This window comes from Bombus huntii, chromosome 3 (genome assembly GCF_024542735.1).
Source record: "Bombus huntii isolate Logan2020A chromosome 3, iyBomHunt1.1, whole genome shotgun sequence".
Lineage (NCBI taxonomy): Eukaryota > Metazoa > Arthropoda > Insecta > Hymenoptera > Apidae > Bombus > Bombus huntii.
The window spans coordinates 11,217,935-11,243,141 of NC_066240.1; the positions used below are offsets into that span (position 1 = coordinate 11,217,935).

Below are 25,207 nucleotides of genomic sequence, written 5' to 3' on the forward strand. Positions count from 1 at the left end.
CGTTTGATATATCTGCCTTTGATTTAGATACAATAATTATTCCACAATTCACGAATCGATATACTATATTATATATGTATCTATAATTATAAATGTTAATCCATTTGTTTTATTTATTCATTTTTTCACCATAAATACGTTATATACATTTTCCATTTTTCATTTTTTATTGTTACGATTTAACTCCTCTGAGTTACAAATCAAGAGGTGAAGTTACATTTTGATTACTACGTTGATTAAGTATTTTCTATTCTCCTGGATGGATACTAGTGCATATATTTATGAAAGGATTGTTTGAATCTTCTTGCCATTTAGTATTTCATCCCAATAGTACCCATACATTTTTTCAAATTTACTTGGCTCTGGCTCAACAACTCGAACATTACACACCTGGCACACGTCTACAAATCTCCATAAATACGTACAAATACTCTCGATCTCTGTATTCGTCGCTCAAGTAACCGAGAAAATTAGTGTAACATTTAAATGGCAGCGCTCTTTAAATTTGTGAACTTTGTTCGCCAAGAAAATTGCATTCCAACAACGTATACATACACGGGCCTGCACACACGTCACAGTTGAATATATTACAAGTTGATAAGTAGGACTTGCGGACAATCGGAAACGAAGGTGGGAGACATTGTAAACATACTATGATATTATCAACGACGCTCCGGTGAAAGTTCCTGTCGTTCGCCGTCCGATGACCGCGTACATGGATTGGCCAATGTAAATTCCAGAATATGTGGATACGTTTCGCTCTAATGTCGTATAATCGCCGCTTAACACGATATTTGCATGTTCGATGAGCGAGGTTGATCGTGATACAAACTAGCGAAGAAAATGCTGGACTTTTTCTGCTATTAACTTCGACATGGTAGAACTCGTACAATTTGTTTCTATGTTTGTTGAATGACTTCGTTGAAACTTTTCGATTATTCTTTAACCTTTTTGTTCTTATCATAGCACTCGTATCTTGTTCAATTTTTTTATCTGCCTTGGAGAATATATGTATATGACACGGGTCGTTAATAGATTGTAATCAGATGCATAAATAGTTGCATACATATCATTCGATTGTCTTGCAAAGTTGAACAGGATCTTGATAAGTTGTTGGGAGATTTATGTTTGAAGAGATAAGATACATTTTGCTTAAGGTCCCATTCCTTTGCTTATGTTTCTCAAGGAATTCTATGTGACGTACCTGGCATTTAATATTTGTCAAATATTTAGTCGACCAACTGTGTGCGTTAGATTTTTACAAGATGACAAAATTACAGATAAATAAACAAAGGAGAGAAATAGTTATGTACGTGAATAAGAAACTTGAAATATAATCCTCGATAGTATACGGAATTCTCGAGAACAGTTTAAGAAAAGTACGAATACTTCCAAGCATGAATAACGAAATAATTATAAAACTATTCAAGTTTCTAGAAAAAGACGCAAAAGAAGAAAATAGTTGGACAAATAAAGAACATAAAATATAATTATATCTTTCCTTGTGATATATACATATTGTATACATAGATATTCATTTATTCCATCATTTGTTCTCCAGATCTGCTCAAATCGTTGCTCCCCAATCAAACTTTATTATTATTTTCAGCGACATTATTGCATCTATATCTCTTTCTCTAATCAAAACTTCTCTATTTGTTTGAATTTCAAGTACTCACCGGAGAAGAGTTCGGCGGTGGCGGGAACCGTACCACGAATTGGAACAAAATCAAGTTCTGTGGAGCAGACTTCTGCGTCCTCGGGAACGGAGCCCACGAGACTCTGGATCGTCCTCCAGAATCTGAGATCTACGAAATTTCTGCGATTTATCTAACTTGTGTAATCATCGCCGTGATCATCGTCGCCCTGTTCGTCGATCCTCTGTCGAGGTGAGTATCCACGTGGTCGTACACGCGCCATTGATCCAAAAGGCATCATAACGCAACTTTCCATTCTCTATGTGTCGACCTTTAATTTTTTACCTTTGCTTCGACTGGAAATTAATATGGGATATATAAAAAAAATATCGGCTGTCACTCATAGTAAGTCGTAATAATAAATTTATCATCTCTATTCGAACATTCTGTTCCATACACAAGAAGCAAATATGAAATAAGAAATTCTTCAGGGTAATAATGATAATGTTGAAAAATTGCATTCGCGTTATTTATCATTGATAATTCAAAGCTGAATGACTCAAGTGCAATAGGTAGCCTCGCTCATTATGCGGTATGTACAGTAGCTCGCGAAAGTATTCGCATTTATTGAAATAGTCTATGAATACATTGTTTGTATTATGTACGAAACATTTTCAAACTTCATTAAGATTATAAAGAGATTGACTATCGTCGTTGTATTGGTAAATTTTGCAACGAATCAGAAAAACGTACGTATTCAGTACAAGTGTATATTTCGCAGAGATCATAAAAGTATTTAAACAGTCAGTTATATTATTAAGTTTCAATATTCAGTGGACCATCGATAAATTAAATGTTTAAAACAGTTCTCATGTTGTATGTTAATCTTTTTATTAATATATATGCTTGCAGCAAATATTTTGTAATTTCTCTACACGTTTCCAGATTGGTTTCAAATTTCACCAATATAATCTTAACAGTCTTGTCTTATTACGGTGTCGATAAAATTTGAAAATGTTTCACGTAACGCGTACAATACAGGCTACAATGAAATTTTTCTATGACGGAGTATTCAAGTATACTTTTGCGAGCCATTGTACATTTTTTTCACGGTCGTTACGATTGGCGATTTATTGGTTAGTGTGAATCAACGATTCAGTATGACGAAATATAAATACAGGCACGAGTTTGAAAAATCATGTACTAATTATTTGTAATTAGTAACCACACGACTCGGTTCGAGTTTAACACGTGTATGTTTCATTCCTTTTGCTTCGATAGTCGATAAATTACTATTTACCGTATGTTTTATGATTTCTAAGAATATCGAAGAATTATTTTCTAGTTATTACATCAACTAACAACGTATCCATCCCTTGCTAGATCTTCTTGCCTTAGAACTTGTTATAATTATAAGACTTTTATTATGCAAAGCGTTCAACGATTTTTACACGTGTGGCATCAGAAAGAATTACTTTCTATGCATTTATAATCGATCCTCAACTCTTTAAGGATGTAGGAATATATATTTTGCATTTAAATTAGAAGTTCGATAAGGCTCGTAATCCTCCAGGGCTATAAGCTGTGTCGTCTTCGAACTACCATATATGAGTTTAGACGCATATAACAGCTTCTTAAAATCACGTGTGGGACTCAAAGCAAATTATACGTCGCGATACTGATAATACCCTCCGTTTAAAAGATTTCATTAGGTATGTGTATATCCATGGCGAACTTGAACAGTGAACAACGTCAAGACATAATCGCATTTGAGAAAACTGGCTGCCGGATCGGTTTTGTCTTAACGTCAATATTTGATATCCGTGAATCAGGCTTCATGAAATCCTCTTTATCATTTAACACGAGCTAGGCTTACGTTTATTGTTGAGAAAACACTTGAAGCTTCTGCAAGGCTAGCACACCTTGAGTATTACTTCAAGTTAAACAAATATCGACTCGCCTCTAAGATGGATGATTAACGAAATAACCGGTGAAACTCTGTATTTTTCCGTTTCCGTTGTTCGATGTCGTTGCTCGTATCCTCAATTCAGTTTCGAACGATACTGTACGATTTTGTACTCTTTCAATGTGAAAAAAAAAATAATGAAAAAAGAATGGTTTAAAAAATTGATGAAATAGCTAACACTATGGTGATCTCTATTTTTATTTCGTAAAAACGTAGTTTCAAGTTCTCGAAGAATTATTGAGGTATCGCCGGAGAAAAATTATTATCGGACGAGACAAGCCTTTAACGATGCTTGCACTAGTTTCATAAATAAACGTTATAAGTCTTTAAAAAATTTAGATTACGTTTTCGCTTATTCTTAGAATTCACAGTAGTTTACGTAAAATGTACCGATAAGAGTACAAATTCGAATTGAAGTATGCATTCGAGGATTTATCAGAAATTAGGACGTCAAATTAATCTAATAATGTACGATGCACGTGCATACACACACACACACTTATATTCTTGTGCTCGAAGGCATAGTCAGTTGGAATTCAACGGCACTTTACGTTTACCAGGATTATACAGACACCTTGCACGCGTATCGCGTTCGCAAATTATAAGATAAGAGCTCAGTTTCTGACATCTTCGTTTATCAAGCGATTAGAAGTTTAAAGTGACAATGAGATACACAGGGTGAATACACGTAGCTTCGACGTTGAAAAGAATTTTAATTTCACTATACTCGACAAATTTTTATTTATCCTCTTCTTTTTGTCCCATTTAGTACATCAACTTTAAGTGGCTCTAATTCAAGAGACCATTCAATATTCGACTGAAAGAATAGACAAGCTTCGTGTAATTTACACACAGCAAATGTTATTGAACTCTTGTTATTTAACAAAAAAATTGTCACCGTCCATGAGTCATTGCCACGACTCATGGCTGCTTGTCTTTCGGATAAGCATAATACGAAACGTAAATAGACAGGGAACAACTGGAACGATAAAGTCGATCATGCACGATCAATGACGTACGTAGAACATTAAACGATTAAATTATCCGAAAACAGTTTTTTATCGCGATTTATCCTAGAGAAAGATATCTTTATCTAAGACGTTCAGCAAGTTGTTCCACGTTGTGGACACAAGACGAAATTTATTTTCCTTTAATTAACATTTAATATTTACTCGTATAATTTAAATCGATGTTTGAGTGCTGAGGTAGCGTTCAGTGCCTATAGATACAATAATCGACTACAATTAATTTTATTTTATGTTTGTTTCGCATTTTTCTCTTTCTTCCCTTGCAAATGCCTCGAGGAAACTGTAAAACAAAAATACATGTACTGACTCACGAAATTATTTGGACGCTTAGCGTAGGAAACTTCTACGTATGTACAATCATGATAGTCGAGTATCATTGTAGTACTAATAACATTTGAAAATGTGTTATATAACACGTACAATATTTGGTAAAAGTTGTCTACGGTATGTGTTTTACCTCAGCCACCGCATGTATTTTTATATTTCTTTCAAAGAACATGTTTCTCCACGTGATATGAACAACGACGTCAATCAATAACGACATCGAGTTGTAATTATTAATTTATGTCGAGCCTTGAATGAGATTATGAAACGTACTACGAACTGAATGGACGAGTGCAGAAACCTCGTGGTTTTAACAAACTCGTATAAATCACTGTATTTCGACTGCTAATTTTATTTTCTGCATCGTGACTAATACTTCGTTACACCTGTGATATAATTATAAATTCCAAACTAAACCAAAAAAAGAAGCGAAGTCTTTGTTTCCGTTGGTCTGTGCAGTGAATTGAAATTTTTTAGACTTTTTTTTCCCTACACACGTATCGTAGCATCTGCATTTAAATTGCAACCTTCAGACTGAAGAAAAAGAAGGAAAACAAGATAGTTGACGTCCTATTGATCCATCCACTGCCACCTTTCCGATTTTATTCAACATCACCACATCCGTCGAAGCTTCGATCGTTTGGAATTTGTCAATTTTATGAAAATTACCTAGCCAGCATTACCTATTTTCAATTTTCTAATGAATTTTGTAAATGATCCTTTTGTTTAACAACAGCGATAAACCAAATAGCCGTAACATAATTCACTTTATCTGACGTAATGTAAATATTATGGAAATTTCGATAGATAAAAAGCGCGGAGTATCGAGCGCTATATATTTTTATTTATTACGATGATTGTCGGAATACGTAAACTTTGTTCGTTGCACGGCCTCGCCAATAATTTGGAAGAAAATCGTGTAAACGCTCAGGGTGTCATTGTTTAAGAAAGTCGCTGAGAAAACGAAACGTCACGAATTGGTTTCTAACCAGGATGTAGGTTAACGAAGTTGCTACGCTAGAAATCAATGTCAAAACCGTTTCACTTGCACGGATTCGCTCGGATAAAAAGAAGAAAAAAGAGGGGAGAGAAAAAGTGACAGTTACGTAGAAAAAGAAACGTAGGCGGGTACCTGATTAAATATGAAATCATTCTTCCGTGGCGGGCAATAATAACAGTGGTATCTGTATAAGAGAAGAAGACTGAAAGTCAAGAGCATTGGCGTTTCGAAGAAATGAATTCGCGCGGATCCATATGGCTGAGAACACTATCGACATAGTGGAATGGGGAAAAGAGCAAAAGAAAAAAAGCTTCGGCGCCGAAATAAATTAAAAGAAAGAAAAGACAAAAAAGAGAGCTTGGTGTTTCGATCGAATAGATGATGGAAGCATGATGATGCGGTCGGATACTCCCCTGGAAGTTTGCCTACGGCCAAATAAATTACACATATCGTTTCGACAGGCAGGTGTCAACGAAAAAGTGCTTCATGGTTTTGAGATACACGCCTCTTCGTTAAAACGACCGACGTTTTATTTTATTATACAGGAAAAAATTCCGCATATTTTACTTTTTTCTCTTTCCTTGTCTTTAATCTGTCAAATTTAAACACATACGTAATATGTACCTTATACATATATATATATATATATCTTAACGTAATTTCGCTTCGAGTTTTTCTTTTCCTCTTTGTGGGATAACTTTTTTTTCATCGGTTCGAACGATTGACCATTCTTTTATACGGGATGATTTATCTGTTAATTCGATCGTCATGCCTTCTTTTAAGATTGTTTTTCCGGTACAACTTTTTACAGGATAATTTTTCTCCCTATATCAAATTGACCGCAGGATTATTTTTTTCTCTACAGGACGAGTCTTTTTATTCGATAAGATTGCTCGAAAATTATGTTTCTCTCGTAAGAAAATTTTCCTATTCGATAGAATTATTCGAAAATTGATTAACATCTCATGTTATTCGTTCGATCAAGTCAATCGGGAATTATTCTTTTTCCCTGTAACATTGTTTTCCTCGTACGGTAGACTCGACCAAAAATTACCTTCGTAAGATAATTTATGCCGCTCGATGGAATCGATCGAAAACGAAATCCTCGTTCGGATGCGACAATGCATGTTTATCAATGGCCACGAATGTTGATTACGAGTCTCGTGGTTGAATCGAGTTTCCAGAAGCTTCCGGTTGCGGGACGCTTCTTGAAAACTCGCCCACATAACGGAAGAGAAAAAAAAGAGCGAGAAAAAAGACAGTAATGTTTTTTTCCAGGAGTATTACGAAACGCGCACCTTAATAAGCGTGTATCGCGCGAGATCCGTGCAAGATCCCCTCCCCTTCTCCCATTCAGAATCGCTATAAACATTGCTCTGCTCATGATTACAAAATAGCGTACATCCGACGCAGGATGCATCGAAGCACGGCGGTTACACAACCACCCGCCGCAATTTGTACTTATTAAAACCCGATAAATTTCTGGCTGTTGCCAGCATTGAAGTCTCTGCATGCGAGGGTACATCTATACACGCTATAGTGCGTGCATTGTGTACTGGCAGACCTAAATTCAAGAAAATGCCTCGAATTAAAATGACTTGGGAATGTAAACGATTCGAATCTAAGGAAAATTAAAAACAGAACGTTTTTTCGCGCGATGATCGTAGGGAGGAAGATAGCAGGGAGGAAACGCCATGAATTATACCTCTATGATTTATTTTATCTTTATGGTTTAAAAATTCACTATAATGACGTCTGCGTGTGTCGGTGATTACGAAAGTGATACATGTCATACGCGTATTTCTCGTTGCGTGATATTTAAAGTTTTGCGATTGGTGCATGCACTGAAATTTTGCTTAACGACGGCAACAACAAACTCAATCCGGCGGTTCTATTTCTACTTCTTTGCTAAGATGATATTTCTCGAATTGATTATCGTAATGTACGTAGATGTGACGCAAAATAAGCGATAATCTTGTTTTTTCTGATTCTTGACTTAGGCCATTTTCATAATCTCCGGTACGTACAGTGGTCCCATAATAGCTAAATTGCTTTTTACTTGATTCAGTTGATTAAATATCTGTTCTTGCTATCTATCCATTTTTGAATATTTTATGATCGATTAACTGTCACAATGTTATTTATTCTATTGGTTTTATACGACACTTGTTGGATTTATTACATAGTTCTCTAATATAATATGTCTTTGCATATAGCACGTCGAATTGATTTACGTTATGTTAGAATTACTTTCTGTTAACCATCAAACGATATAAAAATCGGAAAATCGACAAATATAGACTCGTTATGCTCGTTCCTTGTCCCCGTATCTTCTTTTGTACACTTTTTCAAAGCGGAATACTTAAGTAAAATTGTTTTGAAGACACTGGATATTTTAAAAGATAGACGATTGCGCTTGTATAAATTACTCTGGAACATTCTCGACTTTAAATGTAAGTGGCATACGTTTATTAAAAACACGCTTTTAGAAAAAAGAATTACATACAGTTATAAAAAGGCACTGCGAAACGCGAGAGCATGAAAGTAAAGAAATTTCTTCAGGACGATTTCTACTCAACGTTGTAATTATACAACGTTCCTTGACACGCTTGTACATTTATTTACTCGGTTGCCATACCTTATTCGTATCTCTTCGAAGAGGAAAAAACGTATAAGACGAGCCGTAAAAAGAAAAAGAAAGTGAACGGTATTTTTGATTACGTAAATAAATTTCACCGTAAAATAGATGACGAAAATGTTGTCTTCTTCGATCAAAACACGATCGATTAGAGCTATGAATATGTTCGTAAACATCCAGAGAATCTAATGTAATACCTGACACCTCTAAATGTTCAAATATACTTTAATCATCGATGTGGTATATTCGTCAACAAGCATTGCTTAATCTATAGCTAATATTGACAATATTGATACAACAAAAACTCAAATATATATCCATACATATGTATGTAGATATTCGTTTTCGTCATACATTCTTGCACGAAAGAATGAATAATATAATATGATACGATAACTAGCATTCGCAAGAATATTACATACGATAATATTATCTCTTATTGTCATATGGTATGAATTACGTATATATTATTATACAAAAGTACAGTGATACATTTTAAAATTGTGACAACACGCCTTGTGAGATAGTGAATTTAAGACCCTACGAGCTACGAAGATAAACAATAATTATTAAGAAGCTTGTTTTTTAGCAATTTACCATGAAGAGTATATTAAAAAAAAATACGGATTAATTTATAATTTACTTTTCATCGATTAGATTTTCCCTAAAATAATGAATACTTTGTATAATCCTTCATTCTCTTGACATCAAAGGTTCCATTTTTATCAAATAACTCGATTACCTCACTTCGTACTATCTGCCATCTCTATTTTCGTTATCTTAAGCTATTTGTTTTTGTTTCTTCCTGTCTTATTTTCGGCAGTTCATTTTATACGTGCTTTGTAACAACTAACTTACCATTCTACTTATCAATGAAACTTCATACAACTTACGAGTCAAGAAAAATGACAAACAATTAACATCGTGAAACAAATATCCGAAGATTCATACGATGCGTAACACGTTGCAAAGATATAACGCGATCACTTGCCAGTATGAAATCATTATGCTAAATTCCACAAGACATTTGCACGGTACTGTACTTGTTACCAAAATATAAATCCCGTTACTCCCGTCATTTCTCGTGTACTTACATTGTGGCGCCAACGACTCGGCCCAGTACAGCGACCGAATAGCTTCCGGCAAGTGATCGAGTCATATAAGCGAGCCGGCCGACCTGTCGGAGATTTGTCATTTCGAGCATCGGTGATCTCAGGATTCGTGACTTCGTGACCAGCAAACCGTCTCGAGCCGAGATTTACAGGCTACACAGAATTTTTCCCGATCATCCGATGTCGTCATTTGCATTTCAATCACGCGCTGTCCGTAGACACAGGGTAATATTATTTGTATCTTTTCATAACAGTACATACTACCTCGTCCACCAAGGACGTCTGCCCTCTTATCCGGACGTTGGCAACGTTCTAATGATATACCGACGCTAAAAATATTAATAGCCGCGCACGCGGGAATGCTGATTTTCTATTGGCGTTGGTGACGCTTCATCATCGATACACCAACGTGCGTGTCGTTTTAAACATTTGCATATGCATGGGGTCTGTACCGTTTTCATTGATAATTAATGCGTCTGGCCTTCCAACTCTTTAGATCCAAGCGATATCTTCCCATGGTAAGTGCGAAGAACGGTGACGACATTTCTATCGCTTCATCTACAGTTTACCAGTCGCTGGGAGAATCTGACGCGTGATCTAAACGTGTCAACAAAAAATGAATTATCGCGGGTCGTTCTCACAATCTACGTGAATGAAATGGAGGATTCGTTAAGAGGAGGGAAAAAGTGGGCATTAGCGCGGTTTAGGTTTAGATTCGCGCGGTGGCAGTTTTTTGTTGTAATCAACGGTAGTCTTCACGGTTGACCCCGAAGAGCAATTTTAAGGTAGACTTTTACAGGAGATCTTAAAGGTGAATAGGAAAAGGTATATTTTTGACGCGTAGAGAATTTTATCTTCTCATGGAACTTGGGCATTGCGTGGAAACAGGAAGATTAGAAGTTATAGTTGCGAGTCTTGTTCAAATAATACATCTATTTATCGCTATTACTGCGTTTCAAATTTATGAGCTTCTAGTATCGAACTATGGAGAAACCCGAAGATCGTGAAAATTATGAAACTATATAGACTATGTTATATAAGGAGAATCGTAGAACTAAGTTACGAAGGAATTAGAAAATTACGGAGTATTTGAAAATTATGCAGGCTATTTTGTATAATGAGAATTATTGAATTATAAAACTACGAAGAAATGACGATAATTGCATCGTATAACGAACTTGCGAAATTTATAAAATACCCTACCTGATATCTTTATATAATCCTCGTACCTAATAATTTCATTGTTAACGAATATATTCTCGCTTTGCAAAATACGTGGCAATTTGTAAATTTGTTTCGTTCGTAGTTCGGGCCTGAAATGACATAATAAAATTAAGCTAATGAGTTGATCGATATTCGAAAGTTGTCTAAAAGCAGTTTGAAGGCAAGATAGAATAGTAAAAAATATCATAGTTACGTATAAAACGTGTTCGATGTTCGTAATCTCGTAAGATTTTCAGAAACCTCTATGCGGTTATTATTTAGCAATTAGAAATGGATTATAAACGCAAACTGTTATATTATATGTATCGCGTTTTAAGTTTCTTCGCGTTTTAAGTGACATATATAAATCATTATGATTGTATTTTACCGCGTGAATAAGGAGACTCGTTCGAGTGCGAATTTTACGATTCTTTATGAATTACGTAAAGGCTAGACCATTATATACCGTATTACCGTGGATCCATGCTTCATTCATAGAATCGTTCAGATATGAGCCTCGTGTTCATGATTGTAGTCTGATTTACGATCGTACCTCACAACATCGAAGCGGTTGGAAAAATTGTTCGTTTCCTCTGTCATGTTATTCACGTCGATACGTCATACTAATTCGTGTAAACACGTAAAATCGAACATTTCTACAGAAATTATTATATCATCGAGCAAGATTGCAAAAGATAATACCTATAGAGTTTTCTGAACTTCAAACACAGATAATAATCATTAAAACGAAATTGTAACATTAAACATTTTTATTTATCCTATCATCCTTTAAATCGACTTGGTTTAGATGCCATTTCCATTAAGTCTATTTCGTGATCCTGTTCTAGTAATAATTCACGTCTAACGTTTCACATCATCAAAATCAAGTTAGTATGAAATCACCATTTTATTTGAACTTTTTTGGTAGCTGTGTAAGTTTGAAACAAAATTACTTTTATGTAACCATTTTACGCTTGATATTATGACACAGTTTTTTATTACATATACGTTGCAATTTATATTACGCACTCTGTTACGTGTGTTATTATACTTTAGTAAATTGTTAATTAATTTAACGATAAGCGTATTTGTTTTCATTAAAACTGGTCTAAAATCTTAGCGGAATACGTTTTCATCGTAAAACCACCCGAAATTCCATTATCAATAATTAGTAAAAAAAAAAAGAAAAATTTTCTTCACAGACTAAAAAATCCAGATCTAAGAAATTTCAAATGAACTATTTCTATTTGAATTAAACACGCTGCATAACGCGATAAGTTTTCTAACGTAGCTGTAGCCGGAGCTCCTTTGTCTCTTCTTAGTATTGGTATAAATAGTTGCCAGGAGAAAGGAATATCTCTTGTGCCAGAAACACTTGACTACTTTCGATTTCCGGCAGTCTGCGCTTTGATGAACATCCAATTCATCCTCGGTCGATTCACCTGCACAATAACAGAGCGCAACACGCATTCCACGTGCTGCGCGTGAAATTGCACGTTTGATGATTCTGCGATTCCATTGGAATTCCGATTCCTGGAAAGATTAAGTTGCGATCGATCACAACCACGATCCTTCGTAATTCCGAAACGAGGTAAACGATTCCGCGCGATCGGCCTCGGAAATTAGCGAGAAATAACTGTATATGTCTCAGCTGTCATTTTCCATTGACAATGTAATACAGACACGAGCGTTTATTAGCTTCGCTTTTTTACGTCTGTAATCATGTTCTTACGCCAATCGCATATGGATGATTTTGGTTTCTTCACCGATAATGTATCTACTCGTTACAAACGTAACTTGAGGTTTCACGCTCGTTAAGAACATATTTCTTTTGGATGCAATTTTTAACGTAGCAATTTGCGATCTTCTCAAATAATTTGCAATCGTGTCTTCTAGTGTAAGTCTTCTAACGTAGGTCGTAAGTTTTCTTAACGTCGATTAAGTAACGTCGCGAGAAATTGACCTCCGGCTTTCTCAAATAATTTTTTAAATCAATATATATATGTACATATCATTTTAATCTTGTTTGAATCCAAGAAAATTCCAATTGTTAATTCCAAGACAAGAGAATCTTTCTTCCAATTATTTTCTTCGGATAATATTTCTTTCTTTGATCTCTCTACGTCGCAATTTTCTCGAGCAATTCTTAACGTCAGTGTATCTCTCTTTACATATTTTTAATATCTAACGTTGCAACTTGTAAATTTCTCAAATACTTTTTCTCGACAATGTCTCTCCCACGATTTTCCTCCTTTTCCTCATACTTTTCAATAATGGATCTCTTCGAGTAGCTTCTACGACCTTCTAGAGTACTTAATTTCCTTAGGTTACTATAGATTACTATTTGCATCAATTTTGACGTTATTATTATTGTTATATTTATCATCATCATGGTTTCTACCATGCTATAAACAATTTCACACTACAGACTCGGATCTTAAGAAGATTTCCTGGACGTTTTTATCTAATTCGTCTGAAACGTTTTCAATGGGATTTACATTGAAAAATCAACACGTAATAATTGTAATTCATTACGTCGTGTTATTGCTGCTCTTTGTTACAATATCATTAGCAATAGCGAACGTGTCGTATCGTATCGCACAGTTCTCGACTTATCGTTCCAAGTCCATACTTGAATCGGTGCAGTTGCTTCACCAGCCAACCGTACTGTGTTATAACGGTTCAGAAGCCATTCCCGTGTGCATGTTGCAAGAGCAAAATCATCAGTGGGAAACTTTTGCACGGTAGATACACAGAGGCTGGCCGAGGTGGTCTTCGAGTTTCCGATTCACTCGCCAGCTCGTTTCCATCAGCTCTAGTCGCCTCTTATTCTTTCCTCTCGAGATAAAGCGATTCTTGCTGACCTTGCCGCATTGTTACGACCGCTGGTACCATGGATGACGTTATAATGGCGCTTAATGACGCTGGATTTTCTCTCCTTTTTATTTTTGCGCGCGTTAGCGATCTCCGTACCTGGCGAGAGCAACACACCGACACACGAAAGTATTTCAGCGCTCGCCATAGAACATTTTTGCGCGTATATCGTATGTACGATAGAGCCTTCCTTATCCGGACTAACAGGCAGACAAACCTGTTCGGATAATGCAATTTTCGGATGATAGAGCTATCGTTTTTCTCCTATGAAATTTCATTTATTCTAATACGCGTTAAGATTAATGGACTGATTCTTTCAATATTTATGCATGCCGTGTCTATTTTCACTGTTAAGTCATATAATTCAACGTAAGTAACTGCATAGGGTTACATTCTTCCTGTACTTTGAAATCATCGGACCTCTTTATCGAATGCTTCGACAGGAGAAGACGACTCTTCGTTGCCGCTTTCGTTGGCTATTTTCATTCGTATAAAATCCTCGTTATTATCGTCTCTATCGAAATGAAACCGTTTAATTATACGAGTATATTTAAGGTTTTCTTAACGCTGATTCGAGTAATCTACGTACTTTAGATAATTTTCAATATCATGCTCTTGTTGTCTAATATCTGCGATCGTGGCTTTTCCAACGTTATACGTCTCTGTTAATCTTGTTGCACTTACATTGCAACTTACGTCGTGTTTTATTAGTTTCATACTAAACTCATACAATCAGAATTCACTCGATCGAATAAAGCAAATAGTACATTGTATACGAGCATTAATCAAATATGTATACAATTTCAAATGGAAGAAAGTGATCTCTTGATAAGAATTATTATGCTTTGATAATAAACGGTTCGAATAATAGAACGTTCAGATATTATTCGTATTAGGGAGCTCTATTGTATTATACAAAATATCCATTAACATCCATTTTAACGTTAATGGATACTGTATAAGATTTATGAAACTCTCTCAGGAAATATTAATTTTTTTTGACATTGTATTCTAACGCTTCTTTGTTCGGAATAGTACGAGGAATCAATAAATGCGAAAGAAACTGTAAGGTTTTATTAAAAAAAAAAAAAAAAAAGAAAAGAAAGGTACAATAGCACCTTGTAACTGCATTAGTGCAATTGTATAAAAAAGATCAATGCACGATGATAGAGCTTGATAAAGAATGCAAATTGTTCCTCTACGATCTTTTTCTATCCGCGATAGAAACAGAGTTATAACCCGGCCCAGTTTCTAGACTCGCTGTGCATAATAAAATCAGCCATTCACGCAGTGTGTCAGTATTCCTCAACGGTGGAAGTCGAATAAATGAAAGATTCGTAACACCGTGTGTTCTGCAATGATTCTGCAATCGCTATTCTGACTGAGTTCTACTATCGACTGGCATAGTGGTCGCGACTAGTGTTGCAACTGCATATTACGTAGATCGGAAAGTTTTGTCGCTTTTACTCGTACATGCGTTTATTGGTTTAGGTTTAGCAGTTTCTGTCGGGTAATGAAATATTCGAGCGAATACTTCTCCCAGTTAGATATCTCAATCGGAATTATTTTATTGTTCGATAAAATAGGAGCGAAATTGAAACATAAAAATATTTCGAATATCGTAACAAGCACATATATTAAATATAAATATTTTCATGGTATGAAAAAATAGTTTATCATATTGCTACAAACACTTTGATCGCTTCGTGCTACATAAAATTATGCGATCTAAGTGGAAAAAGGAAGATAGTAAGAACAAAGATATCGGACGAATCTTTGGAATTTCCTTTCATAACCACAATACTGAAAAACAGAATTCGATATCTAATGTAAATTAAATGGAAAAAAATGCAAATACAACGTTGCCTTAACGCAATGCTGACTCTTATTATCAATGGATTAATTGCGTGAAAATTCACTGTTCGAGGAAAAACTGTCGGAAATATACCGAGGAAATCTTTGAAAAAAAAAAGAAAAAAGAAACGGGAGAAGTCAAAATAACGACATTCTTTTCGTGAGATTCATTCTGTAATATAGTACTCGTGAATGGAACGACATATTTACTTTCCTCGTTCACGGTATCGCGATAAATATCAAAAGAAAAATTCGAATTCTTTCGCTTGTAATTGTATAATTAATAACTTTAGCTTATCTTTCGTTCAGACTTTGAATTATTACGCCAATTGAAAATTACCTGACAATCATCGAAAATTGTTGTAGCTGGAATATCGTTTGTCCATGCTTATTTTTAGTTCATTCTTCGTGCATTTCTCTAATTCCACGCTTCCTGTATCATTAAACGATTCGAACAATGAAATACTTGCCGCGAAGAAGGTATCTTGTTGCATACATCAACGATACTTGTGCCGCATTTTACCTATCCTTATAGAATGCAATTATGATATCGTCTCTTTCATCGATTGAATGGAGTATTGTGAGACCGTGACATAAATCATAGCGACGGACAAATAAAAATGTAATTTCCATTAGGTAACAATAGTTTCCATCGCTCGTGTATGTGAAAAATAAAATAGTTAATTTTTCCTGTTTTTACTGTAATATCGTCGTGTAATTTTGTTCCTATTATTTACAAAATTCTTTACGATTCTTTCGATTCTTCTAGTTTTCAACTCTTCTCGTAACGCTTGCAAATAAGATTTTTACAGCGTATTGACGTTTGCCTGTATGGCGGTTGGTAATCTTTAAAGTGCAAATTTAAAAATGCAAAGAAAAGGTGAAAACACGAAACGTAAGATTTCTATTTTATCAATAATATCTATCGATATTCGATCGATGAGAAGTCAATTCTCTGCTTAGCTTCTATCTTTTCAGTCGCGGTCGTAAAGATATGAATTTGCTTAAACACCCGCGTCTAGCAATTTCTAAGATGTCAGATAAAGCATAGGTTTATAAATTATTGACTCGATTGAAATATGGTATATAAAACAAATTTGTACGGACAGGTAGAGGAAAGGCGAAGCAGAGAAATCTTATCTTCGATAAGCGATCGAGCTATTTCTGCTTGAACTTGAGAACAAACAGGAACAAAGATAGTTACTACTCTCAATGACTAGTCTCCTTTGCTTTTCATTCTTCTTTCTTGTCTCTTCTTGCTTCTCTCCTTTTGCTCCTTTTCCTCGCCTCTTCTCTCGCTTGTCTTCATTCTACTCTTTCCTTTTTCGTCTGCTCCTTGTATTCCTTCTCTTCTCAGCTCCTTCTATCTCTTTTCTTCCTTCGTTTCCTTCATTCTCTCGCTTCCATCCAGCGTTAAATTTTCCACAAATGTGTAAAAATCGGCCAGTCTACGATTATCGCAATCATTCCCCTTCGCAACGAATATTTTCTCATATTTCTAGAACAATAAGGATTCGGTTTTCCCAGAAAAAAAAGGATGATTCACGTTTCTCGTACGTGACGTTCCATAAAATTCGAACACGTATCGATATTATATCCGTATATATATATCTATCTGTCTATACTAAGGTGGCCGGAAACCCGAGCGACCTTGCATTCGACAGAAGCTACTTAAACGCTTCGACGTTGTTTTATCGTGGTGAACGGTTTCGCGCGACCGATGTTTTCCACCTCGCGTTTGTCACACACACGTTTACGATCGATTAACGGTCCACGGCTAATACTTCATTCCATTCCGCAAACATATTTACGATCACTCGTTTTTCCGCCTTTCCTTCGCTTCTTCTTCTTTTTTTCTTTCTTTCTCCTTCGTTCATTAGATATACGTGGATATGTATAGTTAACGCAGCTAGAAATGCAATCGGTAGCGGTGACTATGAGTCAGACATTCTTGAATTATGTATTTGGATTAGCCGATGGCTTGTTTAATGTTTACAAGCTGACACATTCTAGTTAGAATGTTCACGTGCATGACTTGCACGTACGTTGACATTCGTACCGCGCACTGCACAATCGCGGACCAGGATCGAATAATATTTAACGTCCGATAATCTCGAGTCAATAAAATCTATGATTTGTATTAGGTATACGATGGTCAGTGGTAGATAAAAGACAGTAAAACGTAAATGACACAATATATCGTTGTAAGTTTACGAAATTAAATTGTATCTGACAAGTGCGATATAGATAGTTGCGACGTATAACGCGTACGGTGACTCGTCGAAATACGCGCAAGCTTACAAATATTATAATTAGCGCAAAGTGCAAAAATCCACGAAATACGTACTGCGTGCAAAGATATATATGTCGGAGATGGAAAGACAGCGGGATTTCCCGTCCGGAATGTCGGGAAAAACCTCAATACACTAGTCCAGACTTTTACTATAGCCGCCCTTAAGTAATAAAAATGAGAAATAGTCTTAATGTTCCAATCTGACTTTATGACGATGGGTTTGGGCTCGAAGTGACATGGCAGGTCACTGGACGTAGCTACGATCACGGGAGGGACATGTACCTGACAGAGGTATGAAATGATTAAAAACTCTCCTTAAAAACAAGGATTAACCCGAGAAAGGGGGGCAGGAGTATATAAGGGCAGCCTCTTTTGGATTAAGGGAGTTAGTTTGTTAGTGAGTCGTTGGACGAATTGCCGATTGAGTTATCGGGAAGTTACCAGAATCGAGTAGCACGTTGATACTAGTCCTCCCGTGGACCGTGGATTCGTTATCGAACCTGAATTCGTTGTCACCATCATCTCGACCATCCTATTACCATTACTCGTAGTCTCTTGTAGTGTCCACATTCGTACTGATAAACATTGGCTACACTCGCGACGGTAAAGTAAGTAAAGGTTCATCGAACGCCCCAAAATGTCAACCCGACTTCGACATATATATAGCGTGCAAAGTGTAGCACCCAGCACAGTACTTAAGTAGATAAAACAAATTTCTCTATAGGTTCTCTGTTTCTTTATTTGTCTTCGTAGTGAGACAAACTTACGTAAATGTCCGCGGTGTAGTTACAAGAAACATTTTCAGGTATCATTAGCGTGTTAAGGCTAAGGTCGGAGGTAAGGTAAAGAGGTCAGATCGAGGCGGGCGTTATGTTCGACATGCGTTTAGCTCTGACACCAGTTCGCAGTTGGAATCGCAGAAAGAACAGAATTATTTGCGTTTACTCGTGAGACAATTATATGTACATACATGTTAATGTTTAAATATCAACGCCATCGCGAATAACGACCACGAATGATATAATCGTTATAAATTCGTTTGTTCGGAATTTCCTAATTGAATTACATAAAAATTGTAATCACAGATACGTATCTAAGCGATGAAATAATCTGGAACAGTAGTTTCGTGTTTGTTGGCAGATCGATTCGTAGAACAGTGCGAGTTAGAGCTACTTTAACGGAAATATAGCACGTAATATTAGGTTCGCGAACGTGAACGTTGACTCGTGGCGGTCGATGAAAACTTTGCGCAGGGGCAGGAGGATTTTATCTGGCACTTCCTCTCAACCGTCTTGGGAACTATGTTAATGAACATGATTGGCATCGTATTTAATGACGATATCTAACTGTTTGATTCTTGGAAGATCTTTATTTTAATAACGCTGTTAAAAATTGTTCTACGTAACTTGATGTTACTCGGTTCTTTTCGAAATGAAAGTAGCTACGAAAATATCCTTGTTACGTCGTGTATCGTTAAATCGTATATATCGTTTTATTTTACGTTTCCTCGTTTATGTTGTCGAATTAATATTACGTTAATAGTACCTAATAAAAATTTAGTAAATTTATTATATACTGAAATATATCTTGTATATTAAGGTAATAAAAACAATTGTTATATGAACAAGGATACATCCACATTAACGATAAATACATAGTAATGTAATATTTTCTACGAGAACAGCTTCGTATTTGTTTCATTCTTAATAGAGCTGTTTCTTAAGAATGATTAAAATGTCGTAGAAAAATGAGTGACGAGCTTCACGTAAAACTCTGTTTGTCGTTCGACGTTGAGAATGGAAATTATGGTCGCGAGTTCAGGAGGAAAGAAACAATACAGAACGATTTTCGCGTAACTAGGTTTACGTAAATCCTTGCTGGCGAACTTTCGATTACCCAGACATCCAGTATCTAGCGTGTAATTAATTTACTGCTGTTCTCGAGTTCAATTCAGGAGATTATGTCAAGCCTGTTGTCCAAGAAATTTAACGCTAAGAACGTAACCAACTGTACGCTATTCGCTGTTAAACATATTTCATTACGATTTCGTGTTTCTTCTGATCTTCCATGTAAGTCACTTACACCACGAAATTCGTCGTGTTTTAAGGCAACAACAGGTCTTAAAACTTTCTCAAAACAGCGTACAGTGTACAGTGTAAAGCATACGTATATTTGTCAAGTGACCGGAATATGTTTGTCCCTGATACAACTAGCGAGACTCGTTTCAACCGATGATTGGCCATTGCAAAATCTTCAAACAGACATCGATGACTCTGAGAATTGGCAAGAAAATGTAAATAGAAAAGTATACTTCAGCGATGAAAAAAGTGTTAAGATTCAAGGTTTCGTGCGAATCTTTTTACGTTAGAATAAAATTAATTTACAAGCTCATTGGAAGGTAGTACACGTGTCTTCTCTTTAAAATACGATAATAATAAAAATAAGGCAAATATAGGAATATTATAGATATATTATAATAAATATATCAAGTAGACCATAAATCATATAAATATATAAGACAGGTATATTTAGTAGATTCGATAATAGATTTCTTATTTTAACGCTCGAAATCTATCATGAACGCACTCCGTTCGAATTTTATTTTAATACTATCTTCTCGCAATAACACCATCGCGACGTAATTATTTATAACCATTACGAACGATAATTTTTCTATCCTTTGTCCATCGCTCAATGATAACAAAACGCCGCTTGTTTAATTTCGTTAATTCCACAATTTCAAAAAGATATACCGCTGCCGAGATCTTACCCATCCTTGACCATTCAATGGTTTAAGGGTTAATAATCGCCAGAAATCCAAACAACAGAGATTCCTCGGGTCGTAAAACGTACCTTCGAATGCTGACCACGAGAAGATGGCCACGGTCGTTTAGCACCAGGCCGTTTAAAATTTATTTGGAGAATTGGCGAACGTCGCCCGAGGCTGCAGCGACTCTAAAAACCTCGGCTTCTCTCGTACGTCGGCCGGGTTGCTTCGTTCCAGCGACTTTCTTCTGGCTGCTGAATCGCTGATCCCTCAGCCCCCTCAGGGTAGATCGTATTCAAGTGATCCGTGGCTAAATTTAGCGGCAGGATAATTTACCGGATTCTGTTGAACGGCTCTTTTACGAGTGTTCGCCTGCCTCTCTGCCTGACATGCTCACCATGAGGATTTCCGCGATCTTTCTCTCTCGAAATTATCGACCTTCGTAGCCGATAGTGGATCCAGCAACTCGTGTAAAAATCCACCCTCTCCTGTCGTTTTCCGGCTGTGTTACGCGTTCGAACCTGTACACGCGTTTCACGTTCGACTTGAATTCGGAATTTTCTTTCGGTGATAAAACCGTGACAAAAATTTCAACCGGTTTTTCGCCGAGATATAACGAACGTAGCCAGCCTTCATCGCGAAACGAAGCAAGTACGTACTACCACTTTGTACGGTGTACGGTGTACGTACAAGGTGTTCCACGTGAACGGGTCAAGATATATAGCTACGGAAAGATAGAAGATAGAGAAGAAAGTTTCATTGGGCGAGATTCAGTGGTCTCGGATGATAGACGATCTGACGTGTGTAGACATTTTCGAAATGGAAGTATTTTCAAGATTCTTTATTCGTTATCCGTATTTTTTTAAATGAATTTTTTAAATGTATTTTCTAAATGAAGCTACACAGTTTTTCGTATGGCAATCGACGCGTCTCTAATTCCGCTACGCACTTTGGATCGTTTTCTTTCGTTGTTCGTTTCGATCGTGTCCTCTTTCGTTGAAAATAGCGCGAAAAGAATCATCGTTGATTTATTTGAATTTTTGCTTCGATGTTACGCTAAAGCTTTTCTCCAACACCTCGTGCAAGACTTTACGCTTACTAAAAACGACAGTGAGATCGGCATATGCATAAAGATTCGAGAACTACGAGAATACGTCGCAGAAACACTTACGTCTTTCCTAGTTTTCCACTTCGTACATTTTACGAAATTAAATTTAACGATATTTATCTTCCAAGCGAAGTTATACTCTGCCAAAATTACACACTGGCTGCTACGAAGTAGCGACTAAATATTTGACATTCAACGAGAAGATACCAGGATGGCGAAAAGCTTCGATTTTCGTCGGTTTCCAGATACCAGACAAACCACACTTTTAGGTTGTTTGACTCAGTTGCGTGAAGCATCCTGTACATGCACGTTAAGTCTGTTTCTCTGCGTATAAATGTACAGAGTTCGTTCGAGGGAATTTTCAAGGAGAAGTTATTTTGTGCACTATGTTTTTGCGAGACGAACGTATCGCACGATTACAATGCTACGCGTAAGCTTTCCACGTCTGATTTGGATAAACTTGAACGTTAAAGTATACCGAGACTAGAATTTTATATCGTGCCACTTGTAAAATTACTCCTTCGATCAACCGGTCGTGTCTTCGAGAGACGAACGTTCGTTTTAATGAGCGCGCGTCTTGTAAATGTAAAGTTTATTGCTCATTAAGTGTTGGTTTGCTTTATTACAGCGTAGATTGAAGATTCTGACGAAGATGGAACGATCAACAACGAATCCCTTCCTCCGCTCTGAACCTATGAAAAATGACTGATCCTGTCGTGTAATCAGAAATTTAATTATACAATATATCTTTATACAGGCTGGTTGGTAACTGGTGGTACAAGCGGAAAGGAGGTGATTCTACGCGAAAAAAGAAGTCGAAAATATAGAATAACAATTTTTCGTTCGAGGCTTTGCTTTCGAGAAAATCGACTTTGAATTTTCGCTCGGTACGCGTGCGGTACGTTATGACGGATCTCGCTGTAGATCGTTGTCTCGATGGAAAAATTAAAAAAAAAAATTTGTATTCTATATTTTCGACTTCTTTTTTCGCGTAGAATCACCCCCTTTCCGCTTGTACCACCAGTTACCAATCACCCTGTATAATATATTACTAAACAGTATAAGCATCGTTTCTTTAACAACTGTTTATTGTTTGTTAGATAGTTTCGTCATTACTTTTCCGCAAAATTGTTTTTTTCTTAGCAATAGATTCCTGGAAACGATTTTTATAATCTTCTGGAATATCCAGCTTCTTGTAATGAAAACAACGTTTCGCAAAAGTCAAAATACCAATAAGATGATTTATTTTGTCTCAAAATAGAAGATCTTTCCTTTCCGTTGGAAAACAACGCTCCTTCTATAGATTTCGTCAGATTTTTATCTTTAATTCGTGCGTATATACGGTATATAGCGAATTAAATCGACAATTAAAACTGCAATCGACAGCTTCTTGAACGACCCAGTAGCTAGAACGGTTACATTTTACCGCGTGCTAATTAACTGACCTTTGATAAGAATTAAACTACGCGTAGAAAAATTTCTAAATAAAGAAAGATTCCAATTACCTCCGTCTCGTTATTTGCAACTGTTTAAATAATTATAATCTGTCGCAGGTGTTTTGAGAGAAATGTTGTACGTATGTAATTGTAAAAAGAGTTACAAGTTAATGCTTCGAGTGCCAGAAATCATATTTCAAAACAGGAAATACTTGTGTTTGTCTTTGACGAATTCTTTTTCCATATCACGATTAATATATTCCAACTAGTTGTTAATCAATCTACGGGCGTTCTACCTCACTGATTCCTGTCAACATTTCGCAATACATACATTTCGAATCATGCGAGTATCAAGGCTCCATTGACAGCCTCTACTGTCACAGGCGTTCGAGATTACTTATTTAGCATAGGAAACCGGCACCACAGATGTATCAGAATAAATATACCAAGCCAGATAAGTCTCTACAACAATACGCTTATGGTTTGATTGCGTTGTTACGCTATTTGAAAACTACAGGATTTAAGCTACGGTTAAAAGAGCACGATGATATGCCACGTTCTTTAAGCTGATAAAACCAGACACTTAATCCTAAATCTAGATAAAACTACGATTTTGATAATGTAACATCGTATTACGTTTGAAGATTTAAAAATACCGATTGTCACAACATTTCAAGATATTTATCGTTGCAAATTATAGATTTGATTTCTTGCCAAACTTCGTACATTCATCGCTTACTTTTCTAATGATTGGCATCTTTCACGACCATTGAAATATTCGTCAAACATCGAGCATAGTATTTTCAATTATCGAACAGTAAATGTCGAAGAACCAATAGGAATGGATTTGTCATAATCTTTTCCTCCTCTGGTGTTTATTTATTTTTCTTCCAAATTTAAAGACGGCGAAGCCTGAAAGTGCACGACGTTCGATCAGGAATTTACGAAAATCACCGAAATTAACAGCTATCCGTTTTTCCTGCGACACGGATAATTTTCACTTCCGACACTTGCGTCGTTTACCATTTCTCTGTCATTTCCACTTGTCGATCGTGTCTGCAACCTCGAGGCAACTTGTCAAATTAGTCGCGCGACGAGAGCTTAGACTCAATTCGGACGGAATAACGAGAATTCTCCTCTTCCCTGTTACAGGTATGGCGAGAAACAAAGAAAAGTGGACAGTCAAGAGCTCAGTGGTATACAATTGCTCTCGGCAACTGCTTATCAACTGAAGAAGCCTTATCAGCAGCTCCTTATACCAATCACAATATGGATCGGCATGGAGCAGGCGTTCATCGGTGCAGACTTTACACAAGTGAGTAATTAGCACTGTTGACAACTTCTACGAAACTCTAATTTCACATCGATGTAATCAAACGATGTCTTACGAACAAAAATAAGGAAAAAAAAAACACATTAGCTTTTCGTCTCCGATGTAAGAACATGATTTTTCTTCAACGATCTATGAACGAGATTTTCTCGATGGAGAGTTTCATTGATTTTCGAACACACGATGTCGTCGTACGTGATTACACAAATACTCATTTCATGTATACATAATGATTTACGTAATGGCACTTACGAATATTCGTTTTAATCGAGATATTATAAGATCGATAAGATGTTAAGTTAATTGACGTAAGCGTAAACTATTTCTTATTTTTTATTATTTTATCGTGTTTTATACATCCCTGTATTTATCCCATATTTCTTATTCTATTATTTTTATAATCTTCCTACGAACTGTTATTGTTCGATTATTATAACGTACAGTCGGCGATTTATTTATTGATTCTAAGCGTACTACGATCGTCCGACAACGAATTCTCTCTCCGTGTAAAACTTTCTCTACGATCTTGCGACGAATAAACTAACAATTTCAACGCGTTTTATTGCGTTCGGACAAAAAGCACGCATTTAAGGATTAAGTTAACGAGTTTCCAAGAGTTCGACGATATATTGTCCGA

At 36.2% G+C, this 25,207-nt stretch overlaps 1 protein-coding gene across 4 annotated transcripts in view; it reads left to right on the plus strand.

Moving 5' to 3' along the window:
- The window catches only part of LOC126863627 (UNC93-like protein), a 57,765-nt gene that overhangs the window by 20,019 nt on the left and 12,539 nt on the right, over positions 1–25,207 (plus strand). For all 4 annotated transcript variants that reach the window (XM_050613968.1, XM_050613970.1, XM_050613971.1 and 1 more), the window contains 2 exons: positions 1,673–1,889; positions 24,393–24,555. In XM_050613968.1, coding sequence (XP_050469925.1) covers positions 1,673–1,889; positions 24,393–24,555 — 380 coding nt within the window. The remainder of the gene's footprint in view (positions 1–1,672; positions 1,890–24,392; positions 24,556–25,207) is intronic.